The sequence below is a fragment of the Taudactylus pleione genome, unplaced genomic scaffold, assembly GCF_031769625.1.
Source record: "Taudactylus pleione unplaced genomic scaffold, aTauple2 ptg000015l, whole genome shotgun sequence".
Taxonomy (NCBI): domain Eukaryota; kingdom Metazoa; phylum Chordata; class Amphibia; order Anura; family Myobatrachidae; genus Taudactylus; species Taudactylus pleione.
Genome location: NW_028284417.1, coordinates 25,730,890 through 25,758,082, shown reverse-complemented (window position 1 = coordinate 25,758,082; position 27,193 = coordinate 25,730,890). Strand labels below are relative to the sequence as shown.

The 27,193-nt window shown below is 47.2% G+C and overlaps 1 protein-coding gene across 1 annotated transcript in view; it reads left to right on the top strand.

Annotated features, from left to right (window-relative positions):
- The window catches only part of MDN1 (midasin AAA ATPase 1), a 389,265-nt gene that overhangs the window by 98,837 nt on the left and 263,235 nt on the right, over window positions 1-27,193 (top strand). Inside the window, exons 20-21 of the mRNA XM_088472042.1 lie at window positions 14,114-14,227; window positions 21,100-21,247. Coding sequence (XP_088328168.1) covers window positions 14,114-14,227; window positions 21,100-21,247 — 262 coding nt within the window. The remainder of the gene's footprint in view (window positions 1-14,113; window positions 14,228-21,099; window positions 21,248-27,193) is intronic.

Here is a 27,193-nt window from a genome sequence, read left to right as displayed (position 1 = left end):
TCGGCGGCAGCAGTGTCTGCTCGTAGATCCTTGTGGTTGCGGTCTTGGAGAGCAGACGCGGATTCAAAGAAAGGCTTGGAGGCCTTACCTTTTAATGGAGAATTACTATTTGGTCCGGACCTGGACAAAATAGTAGATACCCTGGCGAAATCCAAGTCAGCCTTCCTCCCTTCAGCTACTACACCTGCTAAGGTCCGGAGCTCGGCGTTTCGTTCCTTTCGGGTTCAGGGCAGGGCAAAGGGTCAGTCCTTCCCGAGGCAGTCCGCACCCAAGACCGCCTCAAAGCCAAAGAAGCAAGCCTGGAGTGCTAGGCGCCCTTCTTCCAAGCCAGAAGATAAGCCTTCTGCGTGATGGGACGGGCCTCCCTCTGGGGGACCCCAGAGTGGAAGGCCGACTTCTTCAATTCGCCCTGTGCTGGCACAATACCACCACGGATGCCTGGGTGCGAGAAGTGGTCTCCCAGGGGTACGCACTGTCTTTTCGGCACAGGCCGCCTTGCCAGTTTTTTTGCACAAGTCCTTCTCAGGACAAAACCAAGGCCTTGCAGGTTCAGGAAGCCATAGAGGCCTTGCTGACGGCGGGGGTCATTATACCCGTACCACAGTCTCAACGTGGGATGGGGTATTACTCTACGCTGTTTCTGGTGCAGAAACCCAATGGCTCTCATCGCCCCATCCTCAATTTGAAGTCCCTGAACAGGTTTCTCAGGGTTCCCAAATTCAGGATGGAAACTTTGCGTTCCATCATTCTGGCGATGGAACCGGGGGATTATATGGTCTCCCTGGATATCCAGGACGCCTACCTCCATGTGCCTATAGCAACATCGCACCAACAGTTTCTGCGGTTTGCTATTCTCCACAACCACTACCAATTCAGGGCTCTACCCTTTGGTCTCTCCACGGCACCAAGGGTATTTACCAAGGTGATGGCGGTCATGGCGGCTCACCTTCGGAGCCAGGGGATACGGTTGCTACCGTATCTAGATGACCTCCTCTTGCTGGCAAGCTCCCCGGAGGTACTGATCCAGCATCTCCACCTGACGGTCGCTTGTCTACAGGCGCACGGCTGGTTGATCAACTGGAAGAAGTCCTCCCTCATCCCATCACAGCGGATGGTTCATTTGGGGGCCCTGCTGGACTCTCGTCAGCAACGGATTTTTCTGACTCCAGAGAAGGTCTCCTCCTTACAGCTGCGGGTTCACGGCTGTCTGAGCAGTGGCAGAGTGTCGGTGCACTCAGCGATGAGAGTTTTGGGGTCCATGGTGTCGGCATTCGACATGGTGGAGTTTGCCCAGTTCCATTCCAGGCCCCTGCAGGGGCTGATTCTTTCGTAATGGAATGGATTGCCACACAGGATCCGCTCTCAGATGCTGGTGTTGTCCTCGGAGGTGCGTCTGTCTCTAGCCTGGTGGCTGCAGACAGCTCATCTCCTAGAGGGGCGCCCCTTTTGGATCCCGGAATGGGTTCTGCTCACGACAGATGCCAGTCTCCGGGGTTGGGGGGCGGTGACAGGCTCCTTGTCACTTCAGGGTCGTTGGTCGGCGGAGGAAGCGATTCTTCCCATCAACATCCTGGAACTGAGGGCAGTATACAGAGCCCTGCAGTCGTCCGGCACGGAAGGGCTGTTCAGGTGCAGTCAGACAACGCCACCACGGTGGCGTACATCAATCACCAGGGAGGGACTCGCAGTCGAGCTGCGATGTCGGAGGTGTCCCGCGTCCTGGCTTGGGCGGAGCGCTATCTTCCAGCTCTCTCGGCAGTTTTCATCCCAGGAGTCCTCAATTGGGAGGCAGACTTCCTCAGCCGTTACGACGTGCATCCCGGGGAATGGTCGCTTCATCCAGAGGTATTCCAACTACTCGTGGACAAGTGGGGGCTGCCAGAGCTGGACCTGATGGCGTCCCGTCACAATCACAGGCTGCCCATGTACGGGTCAAGGACAAGGGACGCAGGCGCAAGTCTGAAAGACGCGCTGTCGGTGAGATGGCTGTTTCAACTGGCTTACTTGTTCCCTCCGATATCTCTGCTGCCTCGGGTCCTGCGCAAGTTCAAACAGGACGGAGGCACACTGATCCTGGTGGCCCCAGCGTGGCCCAGAAGGCCGTGGTACTCCGATCTGCGGAGCTTGTCCATCGACGCTCCGTTCCTCCTACCTCAACGGCGGGACCTGTTGTCTCAGGGGCCCTGTCTTCACCCGGATCTGGGTCGACTATCTTTGACGGCGTGGCTCTTGAGACAGCCGTCCTGAGATCTCGGGGCTTTTCTAGCTCCGTTATTACCACCATGCTGAGGGCGCGCAAGCCTGCTTCCGCAAGGATCTATCACAGAGTGTGGCACACTTACTTTCAGTGGTGTGAGGCCAGAAAATATGATCCCCAGGTGTTCCGGGTTTCGCGTGTTTTGGCTTTCCTTCAGTCGGGTTTCGATTTAGGATTACGTCTTTCCTCACTGAAGGTGCACGTGTCTGCTCTGTCGGTGTGGTTCCAGCGCAGGATCGCTGCTATGCCGGACGTACACACCTTTTTCCAGGGAGTTTTAAGAATCCAGCCTCCCTTTGTGCCACCTGTGGCCCCGTGGGATTTGGCGGTGGTTCTTCGGGCCTTACAGGGTCCGCCTTTTGAGCCCTTGGAGTCAGTGAAGCTCAAGTGGCTAACTTTTAAGACTGTTTTCCTCTTGGCAATTGCTTCTGCCAGGAGGGTTTCAGATTTGGGGGCGCTTTCTTGTCGTCCTCCTTTTCTGATTTTTCATCAGGACAGAGCGGTGCTTCGCACTCGTCCTGATTTCCTGCCTAAGGTGGTTTCCAGGTTCCACATTAATCAGGAAATTGTTGTACCAGCCTTTCAGTCGCCTGATCTTTCGGCTGGGGAGACTTCCTTAGACGTTGTCCGTGCACTCCAGGTTTATGTGGACCGGACTAGTTCTGTGAGGAAGTTGGATTCTTTGTTTATCCTCTTTGGTTTTCACAAGAGGGGTTGGCCTGCCAACAAACAGACTCTAGCCCGTTGGCTTCGTTCTGTTATTATTGAGGCTTATATGCAGGAGGGTTTATCTGTTCCAGCCTCTGTTAAGGCTCATTCCACTCGGTCTGTGCGTCCCTCTTGGGCTGCTAGACGTGGCGCCTCTGCTGCTCAGCTCTGTAAGGCGGCCACCTGGTCTTCCATTCAGACCTTTTTGAGGTTCTATGCGTTTGACACCTTTGCCTCTCAGGATGCATCCTTTGGGCGCCGGGTTCTCCTATCAGCACAGGAGCGTCCCCGCCCTTAGTTGGACTGCTTTGGGACATCCCCAAGGTCACCCTGTGGACCCCTATGGACCCTGAAGTAGAAAACGAGATATGGTAAGAACTTACCTTTGTTATCTCTGTTTCTACGAAGTCCATAGGGTCCACAGGGCACCCGCCCTGACGCACCTGGCTTCATATGGGCTGTGTGACTGGTCACCGGTTTTCCGTCTCCCATTTCTGTGAGTATGGTTCTTGTGTGTTCCAGTCTTCCTTCTCTCTGTTTCGTCTCCTCCTCCGGCCTGGGCTGCTTACCAACTGAGGTGCCTGTGGCTCGGGGGCGTGGTATAGGGGAGGTTGTACCCAAGTGCATCCTGGGAGCAGCTGAAAGCTTTAACTCCGTGGTGCCCGAGGATCCAGGATCCAGCTATACCCCAAGGTCACCCTGTGGACCCTATGGACTTCGTAGAAACAGAGATAACAAAGGTAAGTTCTTACCATATCTCTTGTTTTTAAAAAGGCCAAGGTGACTTCAACTGTGTTCCCCCTGTCTGATCAATTATCGGATCATATGGCGGCGGCCTGGCAATTACCTAGTAAGAGGTTCCATCCACAGAAGAGGTTGGCGGCAAACTATCCTTTTCCTGAAGCTCATTGCAGGAAATGGGAAACTCCGCCGGCGGTGGATTCCCACGTTACCCGCTTGATCAAAAGCGCGACGCTGCCATTGCCGTCTATCTCCTCTGTGAAGGATCCCACGGACAGGAAGGTGGAGACTTGTTTAAAGTCCATTTATTCTCTTTCCGTGGCGGTGGCTCGCCCGTCCATGGCTATCTCCAGGGTGGCTAAAGCCATTGAGGCATGGGCCAATGCCTTGGAGGATACCTTTCCTGATGAGTCTCCGGATATCCAGAGAGCGTTAGTGGGACAGATGCGGGATGCAGCTTCCTAGATTGGGGAAGCGTCTTTGGATGCCAGCCTGCTCACTTCTAGGGTGTCGGCTGCAGCGGTGTCTGCTCGGCGCTCCCTGTGGCTGAGGTCCTGGAGGGCTGATGCAGATTCAAAAAAGGGTCTGGAGGCCTTGCCTTTTAATGGTGATTTACTATTTGGTCCGGATTTGGACAAAATAGTGGATACTTTTGGCTAAGTCCAAGTCGGCTTTTCTCCCTTCGGCCTCTGCGCCGGCTAAAGTGAGGAGCTCTGCCTTTCGGTCCTTTCGGGTTCAGGGTAAGGCCAAGGGCCAGTCCTTCCCGAGACATTCGGCGACCAAGGCCGCACCCAAGCCCAAGAAGCAGGCATGGAGTGCTCGGCGCCCTTCTTCCAAGCAGGAGGATAAGCCTGCTGCCTGATGGGACGGGCCTCTCTCTGGGGGACCCCAGAGTGGGAGGCCGACTTCTCCAATTCGCCCAGTGTTGGCACAATACCACCACGGATGCCTGGGTTCGAGAAGTAGTCTCTCAGGGGTACGCCCTGTCTTTTCGGTTCAGGCCGCCCCACCAGTTTTTCTGTACGAGTCCTTCTCTGGACAAGACCAAAGCTGGTCAGATTCAGGTAGCTATAGAATCCTTGCTACAAGCAGGGGTCATTGTTCCCGTTCCGCAGTCTCAGTGCGGGACGGGGTACTATTCTACTCTGTTTCTGGTACAGAAACCCAATGGTTCTCATCGCCCTATCCTGAATTTGAAGTCTCTGAACAGATACCTCAGAGTTCCCAGGTTCAGGATGGAAACGTTACGTTCCATCATTCTGGCGATGGAACCCGGGGATTATATGGTCTCCCTCGATATCCAGGACGCCTATCTCCATGTGCCCATAGCACCGGCACATCAGCGGTATCTGAGGTTTGCTATCCTGAACCATCACTACCAATTTCGGGCGTTGCCTTTAGGCCTTTCCACGGCTCCGAGGGTGTTCACCAAGGTGATGGCGGTTATGGCTGCCCACCTTCGGGGTCAGGGTCTACGTCTGTTTCCATACCTGGACGATCTTCTGCTGCTGGCGAGCTCCCCGGAGGTGCTTCTTCGACATCTCCACCTGACCATTGCTTGTCTTCAAGCACACGGGTGGTTGATAAACTGGAAGAAGTCCTCCCTGATTCCATCACAGCGGATGGTTCATTTGGGAGCCCTGCTGGATTCTCGTCAGCAGCGGATTTTCCTGACTCCAGAGAAGGTCTCCTCCCTGCAGCTGCGGATACACAGTTGCCTGAGCAGTTGCCGCCTGTCGGTCCATTCAGCTATGAGAGTTCTGGGGTCCATGGTGTCGACATTCGACATGGTGGAATTTGCCCAGTTCCATTCCCGGCCCCTGCAGGGGCTGATTCTATCGGAATGGAACGGGTTACCTCACCGGATCCGCTCTCAGATGCTGGTGTTGTCCCCGGAGGTTCGGCAGTCTTTGGCTTGGTGGCTTCAGACGGCGCATCTGGTCGAGGGGCGCCCCTTTTGGATCCCGGACTGGGTCCTGCTCACGACGGATGCCAGTCTTCGGGGTTGGGGGGCAGTGACCGGCTTATTATCGCTTCAGGGTCGTTGGTCCGCGGAAGAAGCACTTCTCCCCATCAACATCCTGGAACTGCGGGCTGTGTACAGGGCCCTGCAGTCGTCCGGCCCCGCTCTTCACGGAAGGGCGGTTCAGGTGCAGTCCGACAACGCCACCAAGGTGGCGTACATTAACCACCAAGGGGGAACTCGCAGTCGGCAGCAATGTCGGAGGTGTCTCGCATTCTTGCTTGGGCGGAGTGTCACGTTCCAGCGATCTCGGCAGTCTTCATTCCCGGAGTCCTCAATTGGGAGGCGGACTTCCTCAGCCGTCACGACGTGCATCCCGGGGAATGGTCGCTTCACCCAGAGGTGTTTCAGCTACTCGTGGACAGGTGGGGGCTGCCGGAGCTGGACTTGATGGCCTCCCGTCACAATCACAAGTTGCCCGTTTACAGGTCAAGGACAAGAGACGCAGGCGCCTGTCTGGTAGACGCTCTGTCGGTGAAATGGACGTTTTACCTGGCGTATCTGTTTCCTCCGATATCCTTACTTCCTCGGGTTCTGCGGAAATTCAAGCAGGACGGCGGCACGCTCGTGCTGGTGGCTCCGGCGTGGCCCAGACGTCCTTGGTACTCCGATCTGAGGTGCCTCTCCATCGACGCTCCGTACCTTCTTCCTCAGCGTCGGGACCTGTTGTCTCAAGGGCCCTGCCTTTACCCGGATCTGGGTCGGCTGTATTTGACGGCGTGGCTCTTGAGACAGCCGTCTTGAGGTCTAGGGGTTTCTCCAGTTCGGTGATTGGTACCGTGCTTAGGGCACGCAAGCCTGCTTCCGCGCGGATTTACCACAGGGTGTGGCGCACTTATTTTCAGTGGTGTGAATCCAGAAACTATGATCCGCAGGTGTTTCGGGTTTCCAGAATCTTGGAATTTCTTCAATCTGGTTTGGACCTTGGCTTACGCCTGGCCTCTCTGAAGGTTCATGTGTCTGCTTTGTCCGTGTGGTTTCAGCGACGGATTGCTACACTGCCAGACGTTCACACCTTTTTCCAAGGTGTTCTCAGGATCCAGCCTCCCTTCGTGCCTCCGTTGGCTCCGTGGGACTTGGCGGTGGTGCTGCGGGTCCTGAGTTTTTGCCCAAAGTGGTCTCAAAGTTCCACATTAATCAGGAACTTGTTGTGCCAGCTTTTCAGTCACCTGATCTTTCCGCTGGTGAGGCTTCATTAGATGTAGTCCGGGCACTTAGAATCTACGTGGACCGGACTGCTTCGGTTAGGAAGTCGGATTCTTTGTTTGTTCTCTTCGGTTTTCACAAGAGGGGTTGGCCTGCCAACAAGCAAACGTTAGCCCGTTGGCTTTGTTCAGTTATTTGTGAGGCTTATGCACAGGAGGGTTTACCTGTGCCAGCCTCTGTTAAGGCTCATTCCACTCGTTCTGTGGGTCCCTCTTGGGCTGCTAGATGTGACCCTGAAGTAGAAAACAAGAGATATGGTAAGAACTTACCTTTGTTATCTCTGTTTCTACGAAGTCCATAGGGTCCACAGGGCGCCCGCCCTGACGCACCTGGCTTCAAATGGGCTGTGTGGCTGGTCACCGGTTTTCCGTCTCCCATTTCTGTGAGTATGGTTTCTTGTGTGTTCCAGTCTTCCTTCTCTCTGTTTAGTCTCCTCCTCCGGCCTTAGCTGCTTACCAACTGAGGTGCCTGTGGCCGGGGCGGGGTATAGAGAAGGACGGACCCAAGTGCATCCTGGGAGCAGCAAAGCTTTAACTGCGTGGTGCCCGTGGATCCAGATCCAGCTATACCCCAAGGTCAACCCTGTGGACCCTATGCACTTCGTAGAAACAGAGATAACAAAGGTAAGTTCTTACCATATCTCTTGTTGTTTTGATTTAACTATCTGTGCTTAAGCATGGATATCACTAAAACCAGGACTGTTGGTGTGCCTTGAGGACCGAGGTTGGGAATAACTGCACTAGAGCCTCACCACTAGCTCCCTTACCTGGTGCCAGGTGATGCCTTAATTAGCCATGAGATACATAGTTATTAGCTAATCTACATATTTTTATATTGACATTTTTTTAGTGATGGCTCTTTATGTTTAATATATTATAGATAATGTCATTACGCCCTATATCTTGTAAGAATACACAAAAAGCAGATAATGTTGAGGATTTAAAAAAATACTATAGCTGCTCCATTCTTGCACTCTCAGAATTAGGGTAGTCCCATCTCTGATTCGAATGGCCAAAGCATATCTTGGATATAGAGAAATTTCTTCTTCGGGGTACATAGGGATTCACAGGGATACAATGGGGATATTATGGTTGGAAGACCAGGCACCAAACAGTTAAAGCTTTGGCTCCCAGAATGCCCTGGGTCCTCCTCCATATATACCCCGTCCCTAGCCATAGGACTTCAGTTTGGTGCAGCAGGATTCAGACGCACTGTGTAACAGGGGACTGCTCAGGCAGTTTTAAGCTTTTTATTGTTTTATTTTAAGTTTTTTGAGTTGGCAGTACCAAACATCTGTATTCAGACGCATGTACTGCGACTCCATCTACCTCCGCCGGACCGTAACATCAGTGATTGTGCTGGTGATTTCGGCGGGTCGTGGCTGAGCTTAGCTAGCAGCGAGGCTGCGACATGGACTGCATCAGATGCTCGGAGATGTCAGGTAAGGAAATTCCTAGTTTACGGGGAATCACGCTTGACGGTCCTTACTTCTGGTGTCAGACGCACCAGAAGCCGTTGCTGTAAGGACCATGGATTGTCCGCATCCTTACTACACCAGCCAGGGCCCTATCGTCTGACGCCGGGGATCAGCAGTAGATGCAATCTGCTGCCACAAGGCCAGCGTACCCGGCTGGTTAATGCAGCTTAGGGGGAGGTAGGTGCTCCCCCGGCAGCTCCTCCCACGACCCTTACGCAGTCTCTACAAGGGTTTTGCACATCTGGGTTGCTTCACCTACCGTCCACGTGTATGGGATGCTCACGGTCCACGCAGTGCACCTGGTAGCTGTGGTCTCACGAGGGTTTGGGTCAGTCTACACCTCTCCCTTGGTTAGGGTATACGGTGCTCTGTGTCCTACCACTCCTTTGCGTTACTGTAGTGGAATTAGAGCCAATTGTAATTCTTATTAGTCAGCAGCTAGCAAATAGTCACACACAATGCACATGTAATATAATTACATTTGGCTCTAATTCTATCTGTCAATTATAACTATCACTGTTATTTCTTTCTGAAGTATTTCACATTCATTGAGATTTTGTGAAGGCTGTCACATGACTTTGCGATTTTGCCTTTACTTTGAGTATGTCAAAAGATAAAACATGAGAGAGAGGGGAGCCAAAGCTTCCACCTGTGCTGGTTTCATGTAAGGCTTGTGTGTCCTTACATGACATAAAGGAGGGTTTGTGTGTTGACTCTTATAAAGTGCCACCTTACCAGTCCGGGTTATTTGTTGTTGGATAAGAGCCATCTTGCAGTCACATTGTATTGTTACCTATGTGCTAAGCGTAAAGGGAAACTGGAGTCAGGCAGGTTTTATTTATCACTGCTATTGCTCCATATTGACCCTCAACTACCAGGATGGTAAGGGTTAAATTGTACTTCACATTTAGTTGTGAAGACTGAGCTACCATTCCCCCTCTCTCCTAATTAGTTAGAGATGCTCAGCTGCAGTTGATCATGAAAATGTCTGCTGACAGGAGATTTGGGCGCTCTCTGAGTATACCTTTCACCTAGGACCAAGGTATATAGCACTGGAATCCTAACAACTTTTGTGTTTGTATAAGTTGATTCGGTGCCGACTTGTAAGTATATTTGTATGCATTGCACTTATATCCTATTAATGTAATCTTTATATGCATGTAGATCCTACCAAACTTATGGGTTTAGGTAGTTGATTTTTGTTTTAGGTAGTTTTTCTTTTTGTTTTTCCTAACCCCAACTACCTGGTGTATAGAGGGAGAGTATTTCACATTTATTTTTATCTGGGAAAAGTATCACAATGCATTTTTAACCCTACACTGGTTGTAGGTTACTTGCAAGTATTTCCCATGTCTCAGGACAAGGGTAAACATGAGACTGTTGTCCCTGTGCTGGTTTTATGTAAATCCTGTGCAGTTGGCCTCTCAGGATTTTATACAGGATGGACTGTGGTTTGATTTTTATACACCACAACAGTCTACCTCGCCAGCACCTGTTCAGGGGTCAACTTGAATGTCCTCCTGGTCTCAGGTTATGACACAGTTAGTGGACCGCATATCAGCTCCCACACTGCCTCCCACTTTGGATTACCCACAGTGCTTACAGCCTGCTATGTTTAGTCTTCCCATACATCCCTTCTGCGATGGAGGATTATGTCCACTCAGTTCAGAATCTGGTTTTTAGCATCTACCTATCTGCAGATGTTACAAGTAAATAAGGCATCAGCCATCTAAGCATATATATGGACTGCACCATTCTTTAATTCCACCCTGTTTTCAGATTCTGATATATCATTTGAGGAAGCAGAGGATACACTGTTTTCTCCCTCTGGGCCTATCTCTAGAGGAGGAGCACCATTAGTCAGTGAATGTTCCTTTCTAGCAGGGGCAGTTATTCAATTCTCATTTTAGAAGATGAAGTACCAGCTCCTTAACCGTGATAAACCTGGTGTTCAGCACCAGAAGGTGATTTAGGCTGGATTCCCTCAATCTGAACAGCCCACTGAGCTTATGGGGGAAGCATGAAACACTCCAGGTAGACTGTTCCAGATTCCAATAAGACTAGTGTCTTTTTACACTTTCCCACAGGAAGAGTGCATTAGGTGGGAAATCCCCCTCCCTACTGGGGATTCTTACATGACGCCTTCCTGATTACTCCCCAGAAGGTTGTTTACACAACTCCTGGTTCCTTTAGCTAACAAGGAAGGCGTTATTACTCAGATTTGTTCTTGATTCAGAAGCTAAATGGGTATCGCTCTATTCTGAATCTGAATTCTCTCAACAGGTTCATCCATGTGCCCCAGTTTCATATGGAGACCCTACTTTCAATTATGCTGTAATGGAACCTGGGGATTTCATGGTACCTGGACATACAGGAGGCATATCTGCATTTACCTTTTGCACTATCCACCAATGGTAATGTTGCTGTACGTCAGCAACATTACCATTGCCTTTTGGTCTGTCCACAGCCCCTCGGGTGTTTACCAAGATATTGGCTGTCATTACTGCTCATTTCAGAAGGAGTCGGGATACTGCCATACTTGGATGACCTCCTGATATTGACAGTCTACGGAGGTTTTACATCATCTCCAGCTGATCATTGCCTGTCTACAGGACAGGCCTGTCTACTTTCTCAAACAAGATGGTACATCTGGGGGTGCTACTGGATTCCCTGGCACAAGGATCTTGCACTCTACAATTGTGGATGGGCAAGTAGCTCCGAAATCAGAGGGTATCTATTTACTCAGGAACACATTTCCTGGGGTCCATGGTATCCATCTTCAACATGGTGGAATATGCCCAGTTACATTCCAGGTCTCTACAAAGATTGATTCTCTCCAGGAGGAATGGACAGCATCTTCTTATAGGGCGCCCATTCTGGGGGGAGATGGACAAATCAAGAGAGTCATCTGCCAATAAACATTCTGCAGCTGCGAGTAGTATACAGAGCACTGATCAAGGCACAGGACCTGCTACATGGCAGGTTCGTCTAGATCCAGTCCAACAATGTGACTACAGCGGCCTAACTTAATCATCAGGGAGGCGCAAGAAATTATGTAGACATGGAAGAAGTGACAATTGTTCTGATTTGGGCAGAACGTCACCTTCCGTCCATTTCGGCAATATTCATACTGGGAGTGCTAAATTGGGAAGCAGACTTCCTAAGTTGCCAGGACATACACGTGGGAGAGTATTCTCTCCATCCAGGAGTGTTTCAGCTCCTGGTAAACAAATGGGGTCTACCAGAGATGGATCTCATGGCGTTACATCACTACCACGAGGTCCCCAGGTACGGGGCCAGTCTAGAGACCCATCAGCAGCCTTCGTGCATGCACTGGCAGTAAGATGGGACTTCAAGTCGGCGTATCTCTTTCCTCCAATTTCCCTGCTCCCAAAACTTCTCAGGAAAATTCATATAGGAAGGCAGAGCAGTAATACTGGTGGCTTCGGCTTGGCCCAGATGTCATTGGTTCACTGACATACAGAATCTGTCGGTAGACAGTCCATATCCTTTCCTCTGTGGCAGGATCTGCTAACGCAGAATCCCTGCCGACATTTGGATTTGCCCCGTCTGACGTCGTGGCTCTTGAATGTTCCATCTTAAAAGCGAAGGGATTTTTCAGTTCTGCAATTAAAACTGTGCTTAGAACACGGAAGCCTGCTTCTGCCCGCATTTATTACAGAATTTGGCATTCTTTTGATCAGTGGTGTTCTCATAAGGAATCTGATCCTAGGGTGTAGAGGATTTCCAGGATACTGGCTTTTTCTGCAGGCAGGGTTAGACAATGGTCTCCGCCTGGCCACTTTGCGAGTGCTGGTTTCTGCATTGTCAGTCTGGTTCCAGAAGAAGATTGCTTCATTACCAGATATTAGAATTTTTTTCCAAGGTGCTCTGCGAGTTCAGCCTCCCTTTTGTTTTAATGATCGCGCCATGACATTTGTCTTTGATTCTTAAGGGGTTACAAGCTTCCCCATCTGAAACTTTAGACAGACAATTTTTCTTCTTGCTATCTCTTCTGCTTGCAGTGTCTGATTTGGCAGTGCTCTCTTGTTACCTTCCTAAGATTGTATCCGGTTTCATATAAATGAATAAATTGTTGTTCCAGCTTTTCAGGCTCCAGACCTTTTCTGTAGGTTGAAGCCTCCCTGGATATAGTTCGTGCTCTCCATGATTATGTGGAACGTGCAAACTGTTAGAAAATCATATTCTCCTTTTGTATCATATGGTTTTCACAAACGAGGGTGGCCAGCTAATAAGCGGACTCTGGTGAGATGGCTACGCATGACTATCTCTCAGGTGCAAACACAGACTTATCTTCCTGTCCCAAGCACGGTGACAGCACATTCTACTCTGTCTGTAGGGCCATCGTGGGCATTCAGCCATGGTGCCTCTGCTGAACAATTGTGTAAGGCAGCCATGTGGTCTACTGTCCACACTTTTCTTAGGTTTTATGCCTTTGATACTTTTGCCTCCCAGGGAGCTTCCTTTGGGCGACAAGTTCTCCTTTTCTGCTCAGGAGCGTCCCGCGCGCTAAGGGTAGTGCTTTAGGACATCCCCATGGTATCCCTGTAGATCCCTATTGTCGCCAAGAAGTATAGAGTTATGGTAGACTTACCTAGATAACTCCTTTTCTTCGAGGTCCACAGGGCGCCCACCCTGACGCGCCTGGCTTCTTTGGGTGGTTTTCTTTCAGTCACAGATTCCCTCATCTTCTGTAAGAGTGTTTTTGGTGTACGATTGTTCTTCCTTCTCCTCTTTAGACTCCGTCTCCTGCCTTTAGACTTGTTAACTAAACTGAAGTCCTAGGGGCGGGGTATATATGGAGGAGGACTCAGGACATTCTGAGAGCCAAAGCTTTAACTGTTTGGTGCCTTGTCTCCCGCCCATAATATCCCCATGGTATCACTGTGGACCCTATGGACCTCGAAGAAAAGGAGTTATCTAGGCAAGTCTACCATAACTCTATATTTTAAGTTCTGTTTTCTACTATGGACTTTTATTTGGTTAAAATGGAGGTCCTTTTCTTAGAAGACTTAAGTAATGAGAATTTCCATGTGAGGACAAAACTCTTGAATAAACCTCACCGGAAAAATGTTAGCGTGGACACAGGATCACATTGCCTTGTAAAACTACTGATTGTACAGTGTCTTATTGAAGCTGTAATAAGACAGAATTAGGCCATGTTGTAAGAGATGGGATAGAGTCGCCGTTTAGAGCTTGCACAGAGCTTTATGCCTTGTGTAAGCCTGAAAACAATACTTTGAGCTACTCCTGTGCTTTCTACAGACTATGGGATTATTTTAGACAGGACAAAATTGATTATTAATATTTCGTACTATTAACACACAGGTACTCAAACTCTGCCCTCAGCACCCCAAACAGTGCATGTTTTCCAGGTCTCCTCGCAGAATCACAAGTGAAATAATTAGCTCCACCTGTGGATCTTTTAAATTTGGCAGTGAGTAATTACTACACCTGTGCTCCTGCTGGGTGACTTGCAAAACGTGAAGTGTGTGGGGTCCTGACGACCGAGTTTGAGTGCCACTGCATTAACAGACTAGTATTACCAGTTGGCAAAAGGCAAGATATTCCAGTTAGCTTTCATTTCTAATGTGGTGAAGCTTTCTTCTAATCTGTTTTTCTCGTACACTTAAGTGAGCAGGAACTGTGAACATTTATTTACATTGTGTCTGTGTTCTAGGTTCACTGAGCTGTATGTGGAAGAACTGGAAAATGAGAATGATTTGCAAATACTTATCATGGATTACTTGAAGGGTCTCAATTTAATTAAAACTGTTGTCCAAGGAATAATCAGGTAAAAAATAAAATTATTTTCTAAAATCTACTCCTCCTCTCTGTTAGATGATAACCCTTCTTTTGTTGCACCTAGATATGCCATGTAGACCTTCAAGGCGCAGTGTGCAAACCGAAGGAGCTTTTTGTATACTGCTTATAAAGTGTTGAGCTGCTAAAATCTACCCTGCTTATAAATACTTCTAAAATTGCATCTAAATTGTTTCAGACTGTTTATGAGCAATGAAAAACTGCTTCTAAACCCCACATGTTATCACGAGCCTAAGTGATGATATAGGTCTGGTTTAACCATTTGTATTGGTGAAGTGCTGGGTGTAACTTAGCATGTCTTTAGATTTTCTAGATCTGGATGTACACAGTTGTTCAGCAAAGTACTTGCCTATAAAGTTTTATAACAAAATATAGATCATTACATTTAAAATAAATACATTGACTCGGTTACCAAAAGTAATGCTGAAACACTAGCACAAACATAGAAAAGAACAATGGCACAAAAGGTATATAAGTAAAAGATTTACTAATATAGAAATTATTTAGATTTGCTTAATACATTTGGTAAACAAACTTCTGAATCGGCTTGGAGACCCCAGTACGATTCTTATGCCCTTCTGTAGTGTGAAATATAAATTATTTTGAAGTAATCTTGAAAAAATTGTGAGATTTCTCTTAATTACATAGCATTATTAGGGCGAAAGCTGAGCTTTAGACAGTATGTGTTAAGATTAATATTAAATATAACATTATGGGGTAAAACCACAGCAACACTTCCCTAATCTGGTTGTCACCCCTGAAACTGGATTGTCAGATGAGAAGACCACCTATCAGAGAGAGAAGTAGTCATTGGGTCAACATTTGCAATGTTGACACCACAATGTCAACAGTTATGATGATGACATTGTTAAAATGTCGAAATGGAATGTCGACATTTGAAATGTCGACATTGTCAGAATGACATCAGTAGGGTTAAGCTGCTATGACATTAAAAGAACTATTGAAGTCAGAGGCAGCAGTGTAAGTTAATACAAATGTGTTGTAGAAGCCCCTATAAGCGCAAAATATGTGCTGAGTCTGCCGTGGTAGTCACACACTTAAGAGAGTCCCTAAACGCTCTATAAATACAATGAAATAATAAAACAGCTGCGTTGACAATTATGACGCTCAAATAAATAAGATAAAATGTCATTAAAAAATATCTACAGATATGCGAAGTATAGATATAAGCATTTAATAATCAATCAATGATTGATAATATTCGATCAGAAAAATGACACACAAATATGTAAAAATCCAAATTCTGGATTTGGTAAAACAAATATACAGAATATGAAAGGTCCTACCCAGCTGGAAATGTGGAGCCACAGGTCTTAATATACAGGGTAAATCTGGACTACTCTGTATAGGCTCCAAAGGTTTTGTCCAAAGTAGGTAGGAAAATCCTTTTAGAAGGTAACAACAGCATGCATAATCCACCAACGCCTTTCAAGCTTCTATTGAGCTCTTTTTCAAGGTAGGACTAATGCATGCTAGGAGCCCGCTATTTATACCCCCTTCCACTAGTCAATTCTTATGACCGGAAGTCCACGATCCCTTGGCTTCCGGTCCGGCAGTCTCCACATGGTCTGCGAATGTAACCCGAAGTACGTCCTGTGTGACTTCCGGTACTCGCGAGATGTCCAACCGGATAGCGCCGATCGTCTTTTTGTGTGACTTTTTACCTTTAAATGAGTCTTATTTGCAAAATGATGCAAATTAAATGCACAAGGAGCTCCTGCTGATAAAAATTGTGACATGCCTATATTCTGTTTGGAACTACGGGTGTATCTGCGTGCGAAATGCTATGTTACAGTGTCACAGCTGCTGACACTGTAACTTTGCATTTCGCATGCAGATACAACCGCAGCTGCACACAGAATATAGGCATGCAAAAAAAATCATTTTAATCAGTAGAAGCTGCTTGTATGTCCTCTTTGCATCGTTTTGTGAATAAGACGCACTTGAAGGTAAAAAGTAGCACGAAAAGATGCTCGGCGCTACCAAGTTACACCACGGTATGGCGCAACTAGAAAGGTTGTTTACTGCGCAAGGAAGTAAGATGTATGTGGACACAGTTGTAGCATGTTAAATTGGCAGTTAAACCAGAATTAATGGGACTGGTGTACATTACTGTCAAAACAACCTTCTACCCCAGATGGCCTAATCAGGAAGAATGTTGTTTATTCAAATAATGTTTGTCCATTTTTATTGGCCTCATAAGGATGCAGCCCTTGGCTTTTCACAGATTTCCGCTTTGGCTGTTGCAGCCAAACGCCCTCTGTGAATGAAATTCTGGGAGGTGTATGCACAATGTAAGAAATGGTGGTCACCAGGGAGGTCGGTGCAGGACAAACTTCCTGGTCCCAAGCCTGTTGACAAACAGCATAATGGGGTTCATCCCCACCCAGAATAGTGTGTTTTGGGGGCATGTCTGCTTTGGTTTTGGACTCAGTGTCCAGGTTCTACTTTGGATTGGTGGGTGAGATGTATCAGAGAGAGAGACTATATTCTAGACCAGTGGTGTCAAACTCGGGCACATTCACTGCCAGAGTTTTGCTATTAGGGCATGCTAAAACTGTGGCAGGGCATGCTGGGACATGTAGTCCCACAGCAGCTGAAGGGCCCGAGTTTGACACCACTGTAATAGACCTTCCTGATTCTTCTTTGCCATAACCTCTTCCATAGGATGAAGATTGGTGCATGTCCTTGCAAGGTGCCATTCAGTTGTTACTGTGCTCAGTCATCATGGTCTCTGTCCCAGAAGGGCTCTGCTTTTGGTCCAATCTGTTCTTAGTTCAGAAGCCGGCGTTCTCCTCCAGTCCAATGCCGAACCCCCAATGTCTTTGAATGTGCGCATGTGTGTCCTCATGTTCCAGATGGAGTTCCTCCATGATCCGTGTCATGGAGCAAGATAAATCTCTTGCTTCCATGGACAAAAAGGATGTGAGCAGATCTGCCTAGTGAGCCAGCACATCTACCTGACTCAGACGTCCCACTGTTTTCTACTTTGGTGGTGAAATGGACACCACCTTAGCTAGTGCCGAATCCTGTCTGTGGGAACCTGGACCAACGTCGCGACCGATGCCTACCTCCAGCTTTGAGGAGTAATGACGTTGGACCTTCATCTGCAGGGACTTTGGTCCCAGAACAATATTCTTTTCCCAATAAATGTTCTCGAGTGAAGAGCAGTATTATGAGCTCTGCTCCATGCTCAGCTGTTCGTTCAGGGCAGACCGCTTCAGATTCAATCCGACAATTCCACGGCAGTGGTGTACATAAATCATCCCCCAACACTGGACAGGTCGCCAAAGGATCCCTCTCTGCCAGCTTCCCACAGATTGGGAAGCATTGCTCCTCTGTTCTGGTCGCTAAAAAGAGGGTTATTCTCCTGCCTCCCCGCTGTCTCACAGATAATCATCAGGTCATAATATTCTTCCCTACCTCACCTGTTAGTGCTGGTAGCTGGAAACATTTATTATCTGTATTTCTTTGCATTCCAATTTCAGGCTTTACTTTTTAGAGTTTCAATGGACCCTTTTGTTTTCACAAAGGTCATGTTGGTGATGGCGGTGGACCTTCGGCTCAGGCGGATGTGAATCATCCCATACCTGGACAGCCTTCAACCATAGAGGTTTTTCAGAATCATGGATGGCTCATCAACTGGCACAAGCCTACCCTAGCTCTGTCACAACAGATGCTTCATATAGGGGCTATACTAGACTCCAGGTCTCAGTGAGTTTTCCTTCCCAGGGACAAGAGTGGCATTTCAGACCCTGGTTTGGTTCCTTCTTAACCTATGTCAGGTTTCCGTCCATCTCAACATGCTGGTGCTGGGAACTTTGGTTTCTACCTTCCAGATGGTGGAATATGCCTAGTTTCACTCCAGGCCTCTTCAGTTGGACTTCTATGCAGATGGATCTGCTTCATCTTCAACTGCGATCTCATATGCTGACCTTATCCAACAAGGTTTGTCACTCTCTCTTCTGTGGTGGCTCCAGTCTTTTTTCGCCTGACTCAAGATTGCGATCTTCTCACCATGGATGCAAGCCTCGGGTTGGTGTGGGGTGACGTTCCACCACACATTTCAGGGTCCTTGGATAGAGTTGGAATCCCTTCTGCCAATCAATATCCTAAAGATTTTAATGCGGTGAAGGTACAGCAGAAATATAGAACAGAGTATGATTGCTCACTGGACAGTGTCTAATTGAGCGGGGGTGGCTGCAGTTACATAAAAGGGTGTCTAACCTTTTACATATATACAATGATTGGGAGATGGTAAATGCGCGCTAATTCCCCCCATAGTGTTGATCAAATGATAGAACAGTGACAATGGTGTGGTTCCACTATCTTTACTATGGATACATAAAGCTTGATAAAATGTTCTGTACAATTACACAGAGAAAATGTCAATGCTGGCTATGAGGTAAAAGCTCAAATGGTTAATATCTTAACCAATGCAGTACACAAATTGTGAAGGGTACATGGGATTGAAAGTCAAATTATGGATATTATGGAGGGATAGCTTGCTATTCCAGAATATGGTCATGCAAATAGTAATGAGTATGTGACCAGGAGATGCTAGAGCATATGTACGCTAGTTCATCTGGTGGGTAAAGGTGCTGACTGCGGCGTCCCGCTAGTCCATCTAATGTTCCTGGGTAAATGTGACTGGCAGTGCCCGGGATGACGTCTTCTTAAAGTGAATGACACGAGACCGGAGACGGCAGGGGTGTGCGTCTCCTGGCTGAACAGTCCGGTATCACTGTGCTCCAGCAGCGCCCGCCCGAATGACCGGACGAGTGCCGCCGGCACACGCGAGCGGGCTGTTCGTGCCTTCAGAGGAGGTGTGGCGGCTGCAGATCCTGGCACCACCAACCGTACTCCACCTCCGATATAGAAACTTGCCTCCCTGTCGTCTCAACGGAGTCACGATCCTCTCCTCACTGGCTGTGGTTGCTTGGAGTCCTCTCGTCTGCGGCTGGTGCTTCCGGGTCACGTGGTACGACAGCGGATAGTGGCAGATGAATAATGCGGTGGTGCGCGCACTGGTTGATGGCTCCTGGTCACTCTGTGTGAGGGGGTGCTGGGGCAAAGCTCGTTGGGTGAACTGCAACGCGTTTCGACCCTTTTGGGTCTTCTAGGCAGAATTGTATTGAAAGACTCTGTATAGGGAAGCTGTATGTAGTCGGTTAAAACCCTGCCTCCTTTCTGATAGGTGGTTGATTGTGTCTTCATATTGGTGGATGTTCTGAGTGTGCTCTGACTGGTTGAAGAACTTGTCAATCAAATGCACAAGTTAATTTGCTGGATAGTGCATGTTTCCAGAAACCATATTAAACAGTTTATTACTGGCGCAGTATATAGTGAAGTGTGGAATGGAATAAATATACTATTAATATTATATACCCAAGAGTGCGTCAATGAATGTTATATAATGAAATCCAAGGAAAGGATTAAAAGATATATGCGATCGTACTAATGAGTAGTGGTGAGACCATGAGGGGACATGCTTGGTCAATGGTACATTTCTATAGATGAAGCACTCTTTTATGACTGGTGGACTGTGATGAAATTTTCCATATTATTGTAGGGCACAATGTTTATAGTGCTGAATATATTTTTATTATAAGTATTTAGAGGATTGTTCTCTGATGATTAATTAATGCCTCAAACCTGTTGGTTCGGGAGATCCAATGAAATAGCATGCAGAGTGAGGATCAAAATATATGTTAAAAGCTGATGGTTTGTCAAAGAGTAGTCAGATGAGACCTGATGGTATTGGTAATGGTAAGATGAATAATGTTGTTAATCACAAATAATGGATCTGATTTCATTGTCCCTGTTGAGACCATGTGGGTGAAGTGACTCCATACTAATCATAATCATAATCTAGGACTTAGAGATCTGACCCATGGTGGCCTGGCAAAACACGCAATAGAGGAATATCTTGTTAATGTTTTGCCAGTAAAAACAGTACCATGCCCATAAAAACAGTACAGTCCACAACCAACAACACAACCTTCAAGATACAAGAATATCTGACATGCCACACCAAAGGCGTGATTTATCTGCTACAATGCCCTTGCCAACTACAATATATAGGGAGCACCATTCGCCCACTTGATATTAAATAGATGCTCATACAGGTTCTGAAGTACATCACCTCCATCATTAAGTCTCCTGTTTATATAGAATGAAACTTTGCACACTGGGCTTGTTGCAAACATTTGGCTTTTGTAGACTAGTTTTCAACATCCTAACAGCAAAGAACACAACAGCACATTTTTGTGTGCTGAAACACTCAAGGATTGCTCATGAAACATCTTTGAGCAAATGTTTCCACCTTGATGTCTATTTTCTGGTCCTCCACTGGCATAAAGAAACACCATAGAAATGGTCTGCCAGCTTGAACTTGATTCAGATCTGTGAACTCATGAATATCCTCAAAAGCATAAAGTACAAAATGTGAAATATACCCCCTTTCCTATTAGTTGTTGTTTCAATAGGGCAATGATCCAAAGTGCACTGCAAGACTGGAGTGGCTCCAAATAAATACAATACACAGAGAAACCACTCGGCATCCTTACATTGATTCTATTGAAAATTTGTGGAATCTCCTAAATGTCTTGTTCTTATGTCACTAACTACATTATACAATGACTGTGCATGTAAGAATATTCAAATGCGTTTCAGAGTACAAAGCATGATTTCTAGAAGGTGGTGTAAGCCCAAGAGAAGGGTGTGCTCCGACTTTAGGTCTTATTTTAAGTGGTTTGAAAATGCAATGTACACATCTCTGTATATTTCTTATTCCTTATTATGTTTGTTTTTCCCCCATAGTTTTTATTTGGCAATACGAAAGAAGTCTAATGTAGAGCTCGTGGATGGAACAGGCCACAGACCTCATTTCAGCTTACGTACACTTTGTAGAGCTTTAAGATATGCTGCCTCAAATCCTTGTAATCACATTCAGAGGTCCTTATATGAGGTAAGAAATGTGGACTATTAGCAACTTTACATTGTCTGAGGCTATTTTACATTTCAATTAATACATTCTGTTCATTTTGTGTCTTTGTTAAATATATTTAAAGGATAATTCCACCAAACACATTTCTCATTCATCTTATAGAGCAGTGGTTCTCAACCCCAACCAAGTACCCCTAACAGGGTTGTGTTTTCAGATTTCTGTCTGTTGAAGCAGGTGGGATAATTACATACTCAGCAAAATAGATTTACTCACCTGTGTACGATTAATGAAATATAAAAAAACATGACTTCCTGAGGACTAGAGATGAGAACCCCTGCTATAGAGGGACACAGTGCTTTCATGAAGATCACAGCACAGATAAACTGCTCTTTTCAGATTTAGTAAATGGAAAATAAAATGCTCTTTTGATCACTCTTTTCAATTTAATTCAACAATTATTTATATGTATTGCACGGTCGGCGTATAGCATAAAACACTTAAAACATCATTCCTATATGGATAAATAAAACCGTAGCCACAATATCATATAGGAGGCTTATTCTATACAACAGTCAATTTTGGCAGCCTGGTGTATGCTACATGAATTTACACTTTGGAGGCTTGGGTATACTTTTGTATTCTCACTGTGCCTAAGAGATATTCCTATGTAGGTCTATATCTATATACCATGAAAACTGTATATTCAGACTTCCAGTAGCTGAGCTGTTTAGGACATTGGAGACTTGTAAATGCTTGCCTGCAATGGGCTCATTATAAGTTATGTATGTTAGAACTAACTGCTTTATAAACATTGTCTGCTATATTACATTTGTTTAAGTACTGAAGTGGCAAGTTGCATCTGCTGGGATATTCTGCAATACTGTTGCTATTGGAACATCATCTGTTAAACTGCATGTGCCAGCCGACGCTTCACTGCTAATGAGAGGACCTTGCCGTTGGAATATAGTCTGCATGTACCAACTAATGCCTCATTATCCCGACTCCTGAAAATAAATACCCCCACACCCCGCAGCCAAAGCCTAACACTCCCCCTAGCGCCTAATCGTAACCCCATACCTAATACTTACTATCGGAATACTGGGACTCCAACTGCTGTCGGGATGCTGGCGCCGGTATTCTTAGCGTCTGCATTAGGGGAAGCCAACGACATCCCCTATATTAGCACTCAAAATGTGATTAGTTTTAGTATCTAGGGAGGGGTGCTGGTCTTTCCTTGCTGGGATTGCCCTTCAGTTCTGGATAGCCTTCGGTGTCTCAGAAAAGAAAAGCATTCTGAGATTTGACATCATCACACAACCATAACCGTAGTTTCTCCTTCATCCACTAGGGGACACTGGAGTTCAAGACAGTGGGGTATAGACGGTGGTAGAGTAGAGCCTGGCACTTTAAATAATTTAGAAGTGTGACTGGCTCCTCCCCCTCTATGCCCCATCAGCCCCAGTTTTTAGAATGTGCCCGAGAGAGCCGGTCGCACATCAGGCTGTCTCCAGCCTTTCCATAATTTAAACAAGCATTGAGGACAGGCAGGCTGCTTGCTGTGGCAGTCTGCCTGCTACGTGGGAGCCGCCGGGAGGGCACCACACGGCTACTGCAGCCTGTGTCCGGTGACCCTGAGGAGGGGGCACAATCATGGAGTCATCGGACCCTGCGTGGACCCGCCACTGCTGACATCGGCATGTGTCCGGGTTCCTCGCCGCCCCCTCAGCCCAGCATCCCGGCCGCAGCAGCCTGTAAGTATAACCACTGCTCCTGATTAGCAGGAGCAGTGGTTGTAAAAAGCTGGGCTCAGTGACAATTGCGCTGTCACCGTTAGGAGAGACCCAACCCTCCCCCCTGCACCACTTCTCCCTGACCTCCGAAGTTAGGCATCCCGGTGAGAACACCAGAGCAAGCGGGGGGCGTAGGTTTATTGGTGCGTCATGCATACTAGCGGCGCCATCTGTGGTCGGGCTCTCCCTCAACTGCCGCGTGCACACGGCTTTCAGGGGCTGCCATAATAGCGCTCCCCTAGTAAAGAGCTTTTAAGCAGCGCAGTTCTCTAGCACCGGCGCTGGCTTTCGGGGGGTCTGTAAGGCGGGCTGCCTAAATTAAGTCCCGCAGTATACAGCCTCTATTGCAGCTCCTTACAGAGCAGTCAAAGGTCGGCACTAGTGCCGGGGCTCCGTTCCCGGCAGTGAAGGGGCGGGGCTTAGGTCCGACGGCCATTGCAGCGCCCTAGAGAGCAACAGGCGCCGCCCTTCTCCACCTATCTGCCGTAGTGGCCGCACGCTTCAGCGCATGAGATGCAGGGAGAGGTCTGGGCCCCTAAAGTGGCTGCTCCGCTGGAGGCTCAGTGATGATTGCAGCACGGACCAGTGCCTGCCAGATCACCCCCGCTTCCCTCTTAAGGGCAGTGGTAAACACCTGTGTACACACAGTTTAGTTAGTTTACACCTGCTGCAGTGCAGCTATTTGCTGCACCCACCCACACGCAGTTGCGCATGCTAAGTAATTCAGAGGGTGCACTATAACTCCGCTTGTGCAGTTCTGTTGGGGGGCGGTGCTAGTCAGGTGGAATATATATTTATGCTACACAGTTCGGCCACTATCAGGCTTCCCGCTTCAAAGGGAAAGCTTTATACAGCCTCCGATTCAGCAGAGCCCGCCGCAGCTGAACCTGGCTGTGTTCGGGTCCCCCGACCCTCCCAGAGTCAGTGGGGCCAGCCGCAACTGAACCCCGCTGGGTCCATGTCTCCTGCCCTGCCCAGCACCTTAGCTGCATATTGCTTACCTCTCTTGTTTAGTAGAGGAGGTGTTACTTAACGGGGTTGTGACATGTGGTGCTGCCGCACTCACTCTGGTAACTATGCACAGCTCTCCTATTATAAGAGGAGACACCGTGGCCCCCACCCCCTTTTGCTCGCAAGTACAGCCTGTGCAACCATAGTGTACAGCTGGCAAGTCCCAGTAGGGCTTTCCTTTAGTTATATAAGGAAAGGGACCTGTGTTTGGTGCGGCCTGCATTCCAGCGACGCCATAGTTTTCAGGTCTCCTCTCACATGGAGGCGAGTTCTGCGTTGTAGCTAGTGGCTCTGGGTAATTGTATTCTACATGAACACGCCCGATCTCGTCTGATAGTACTTGGATCCAAATGCACATGAAAGCTTTGTGCGGACTGGACATAGTCCTGCCGTTTTGCAGCGCTGGGTATTAACCCCTGTCAGGCTTTCACTTGGTTCTATAGCAAGGGGCGCCTAGCTTAATCTAATTGCCTGACTTCCGGACTTGCTCTCCGGTTAGCGCGCACTCCGCGCCCGGAATGAGCCTGAATAGCAACCAGCTAATGCAGTGGACAGGTGAGCAATACACAGTGGGTTCTAGTCCCATCTATGAAATATTTATCATAGTCTGTGAAGGCTACCTCATGGTGCACTAGTTACCCTGCCTAAATGAACATGCATATACGCTAAATTATAGGCTGGTTTTAAAAACTTCCAGTTCTCACCAGCCTTCTGTGCTTCCCTTTAAAAGGTATGCATATGTGCATCTATATAGATTTATATCTTATGTGCTCCCTTGGCAGCACACACTAGGTTAAGTTAGTGACGCACTGCCAGGGAGGTGGTTACCGGTAACAGATACCAGTCTGGGACAGCGCGCTACAAAAATATCCTGCCCCAACGCTGTAGCAGAATGATGGCCACCCACGGCACATGAATGTGTATATATATTTGTATTTTATACTAAGCCCTGCCTTAGAACATATACATGTCTGGAGTGAATTTTGTCCTGGGGCTCAGTTCCTTCTATGGCTCTACTATGATTCATGTTTTAGTTAAAAAAAAATAAATAAAAAAAATAAAAAATTGTCTCCTACTAATCTTGTATGTAGGTATGCATATGTGGATATCACTTTTTATTCTTACCATAAGAACAAGGGTAGGATCTGTTCTGATCAGTTTTATGTCTGATACCTAGCATGCTGCAACTGGAGGCTTGACTCTCCTGAAGCGGTAGTTGGTACAAAACTCCACTTTACACTATCTCTCCCTAGGGATTTGGTTGTGTTTTATTTATATATATATATATATATATATATATATATATATATATATATATATATGTGTGTGTGTAGGATGCCTATACTTCCACAATCATTAGGTTACCTATAACTCCACGGATGGGAAGCCGCCTGGGAATTACAGAAACTGTAGGCTTTATCAATACATATTAAATAGTGGCTCTATAAACTAGAGTCATGTTCTGCAGCTTACATAGTGATAGTCACAATTCCCTAAGGCATTACTTCTAGTATGGACCCTATACATGACTGGGGCCTTCTTGTGTGTCCACACATGTATATAAAGATATGTGCTTACACCCTCCTGGGGTGTTAGTTCTGTTCCCGTCAGTCTTTATCTACGGCGCCCCTTTTCGGGGGACCTTATTACTATTATTATTATTTACAACTACACTCCAGTAGCGCACTTGGTAGCAAACATACAACAAGAATGCAGGACATATATATGGCATTCTGATCTCCTGGTGCAGGAGTCTGACAAGTAAACTTACTATGTTGGCACTAACTCTTCCTTTCAAAGAGATTGCCTTCTCATGCAATTATGTTTGTCGGTGTGTACGTGGGTATATATATTATACTATAACCGTTCCTTGTATGAATATTCCTAAGATATGTCCCTTCTTTACTTGGGATAACTAACACATTCTATGTCTATGTATAGGTACCCTTCTCAGTATCGATTCTGGTACTCCATATTATTGTCTTGTCGCATATCTCAATAAAAGGAGTCTCTAAAGGGCCCCTAGGTACATTTCTATCAGTACATAGAGAATCCAGGTTCTATTCCATCCTCAGGGCTTAATTAATTAAATTACATGAAGGCCTATGGCCACCCGCTGATATAGGCAGGGTCAGGCCTGGGTTGTATTAGATTGGTGGGCATAATATGCACTTCACCGTTATAAGTGTTAATGTAAGGATACTTACACTAGCAGACTGTTTTTGGGGTATATGTATAATCTCTATATGGATACACATCCCTAATGGAACATGCTCAGGTATAGAGTCCTGTTGTACGACCTTCTTGTCTCCACTAACGTTTTGCTAGTTTCTACAGTATTTTCTACTGCACATCTCCAGACTGAAGTCCGTGCTGTAGACATTGGTCTCAGCCCACTGAAGCTACTCTATACCTAACGTGGCAGGTTACTGTGTGATGGAAAAGGTCAGTGACATTCTACATAGCGTCCAGAAAGCTTCTGGTCGCTCACAGGTAAGAGCTTACTAATGCCTCGGAAGATGCTCCTATTTCATGCAACCTGACATACATAGCGTTATTCTCCCTTCCGCACCCTAGCTGCTGTCCTAGCAGCCATCCACTATTTTAATCAGGTGGCTCTACACTTTAGAGTTTCCCTGGTGTGTGGGTGCATAGTTCCAACATTGAGATTAGTGACACTATTCTACTGAAATCTGTTGGGGTTATGGACTGAAGCGCATCTCTGGGCTAGTGCACATCTTTACATTACAGTGTGACAGTCACTATGTTCTATGCAGGGGGCCTGGTTGGTTGGTTTTCCTGTTCAGTATCTGTTGAGATTTTCAGCACACTGACAGATGCCTGACTGGTACCTTCATAGTTGTCCTAGTGCTCTAGCCTTGCTGTATGGGATGCTTCCCTAGATTGGTAGCGCTCCCTGGGTGGCTATTGCATCCATGCTCTTTTACCGCTAGGATATCCTGGTTGTTTTTTTACTATGTTCGGGCCAGCAGTTGCTACTGACCACGCACTTCCATCATGTTGGAAGTTGTTTGGAGTTTGTGGCTGTGGTTTTCTTTTCAGCTGCAGGGTTTCAGTGACTTTTCTCCCTCTGTTCTCAGAATGGGTTGTTCTGCTGTCTGACCCTCTGAAAGGAATTGTAGTCTCAATCCTCTCGAATCCGCCT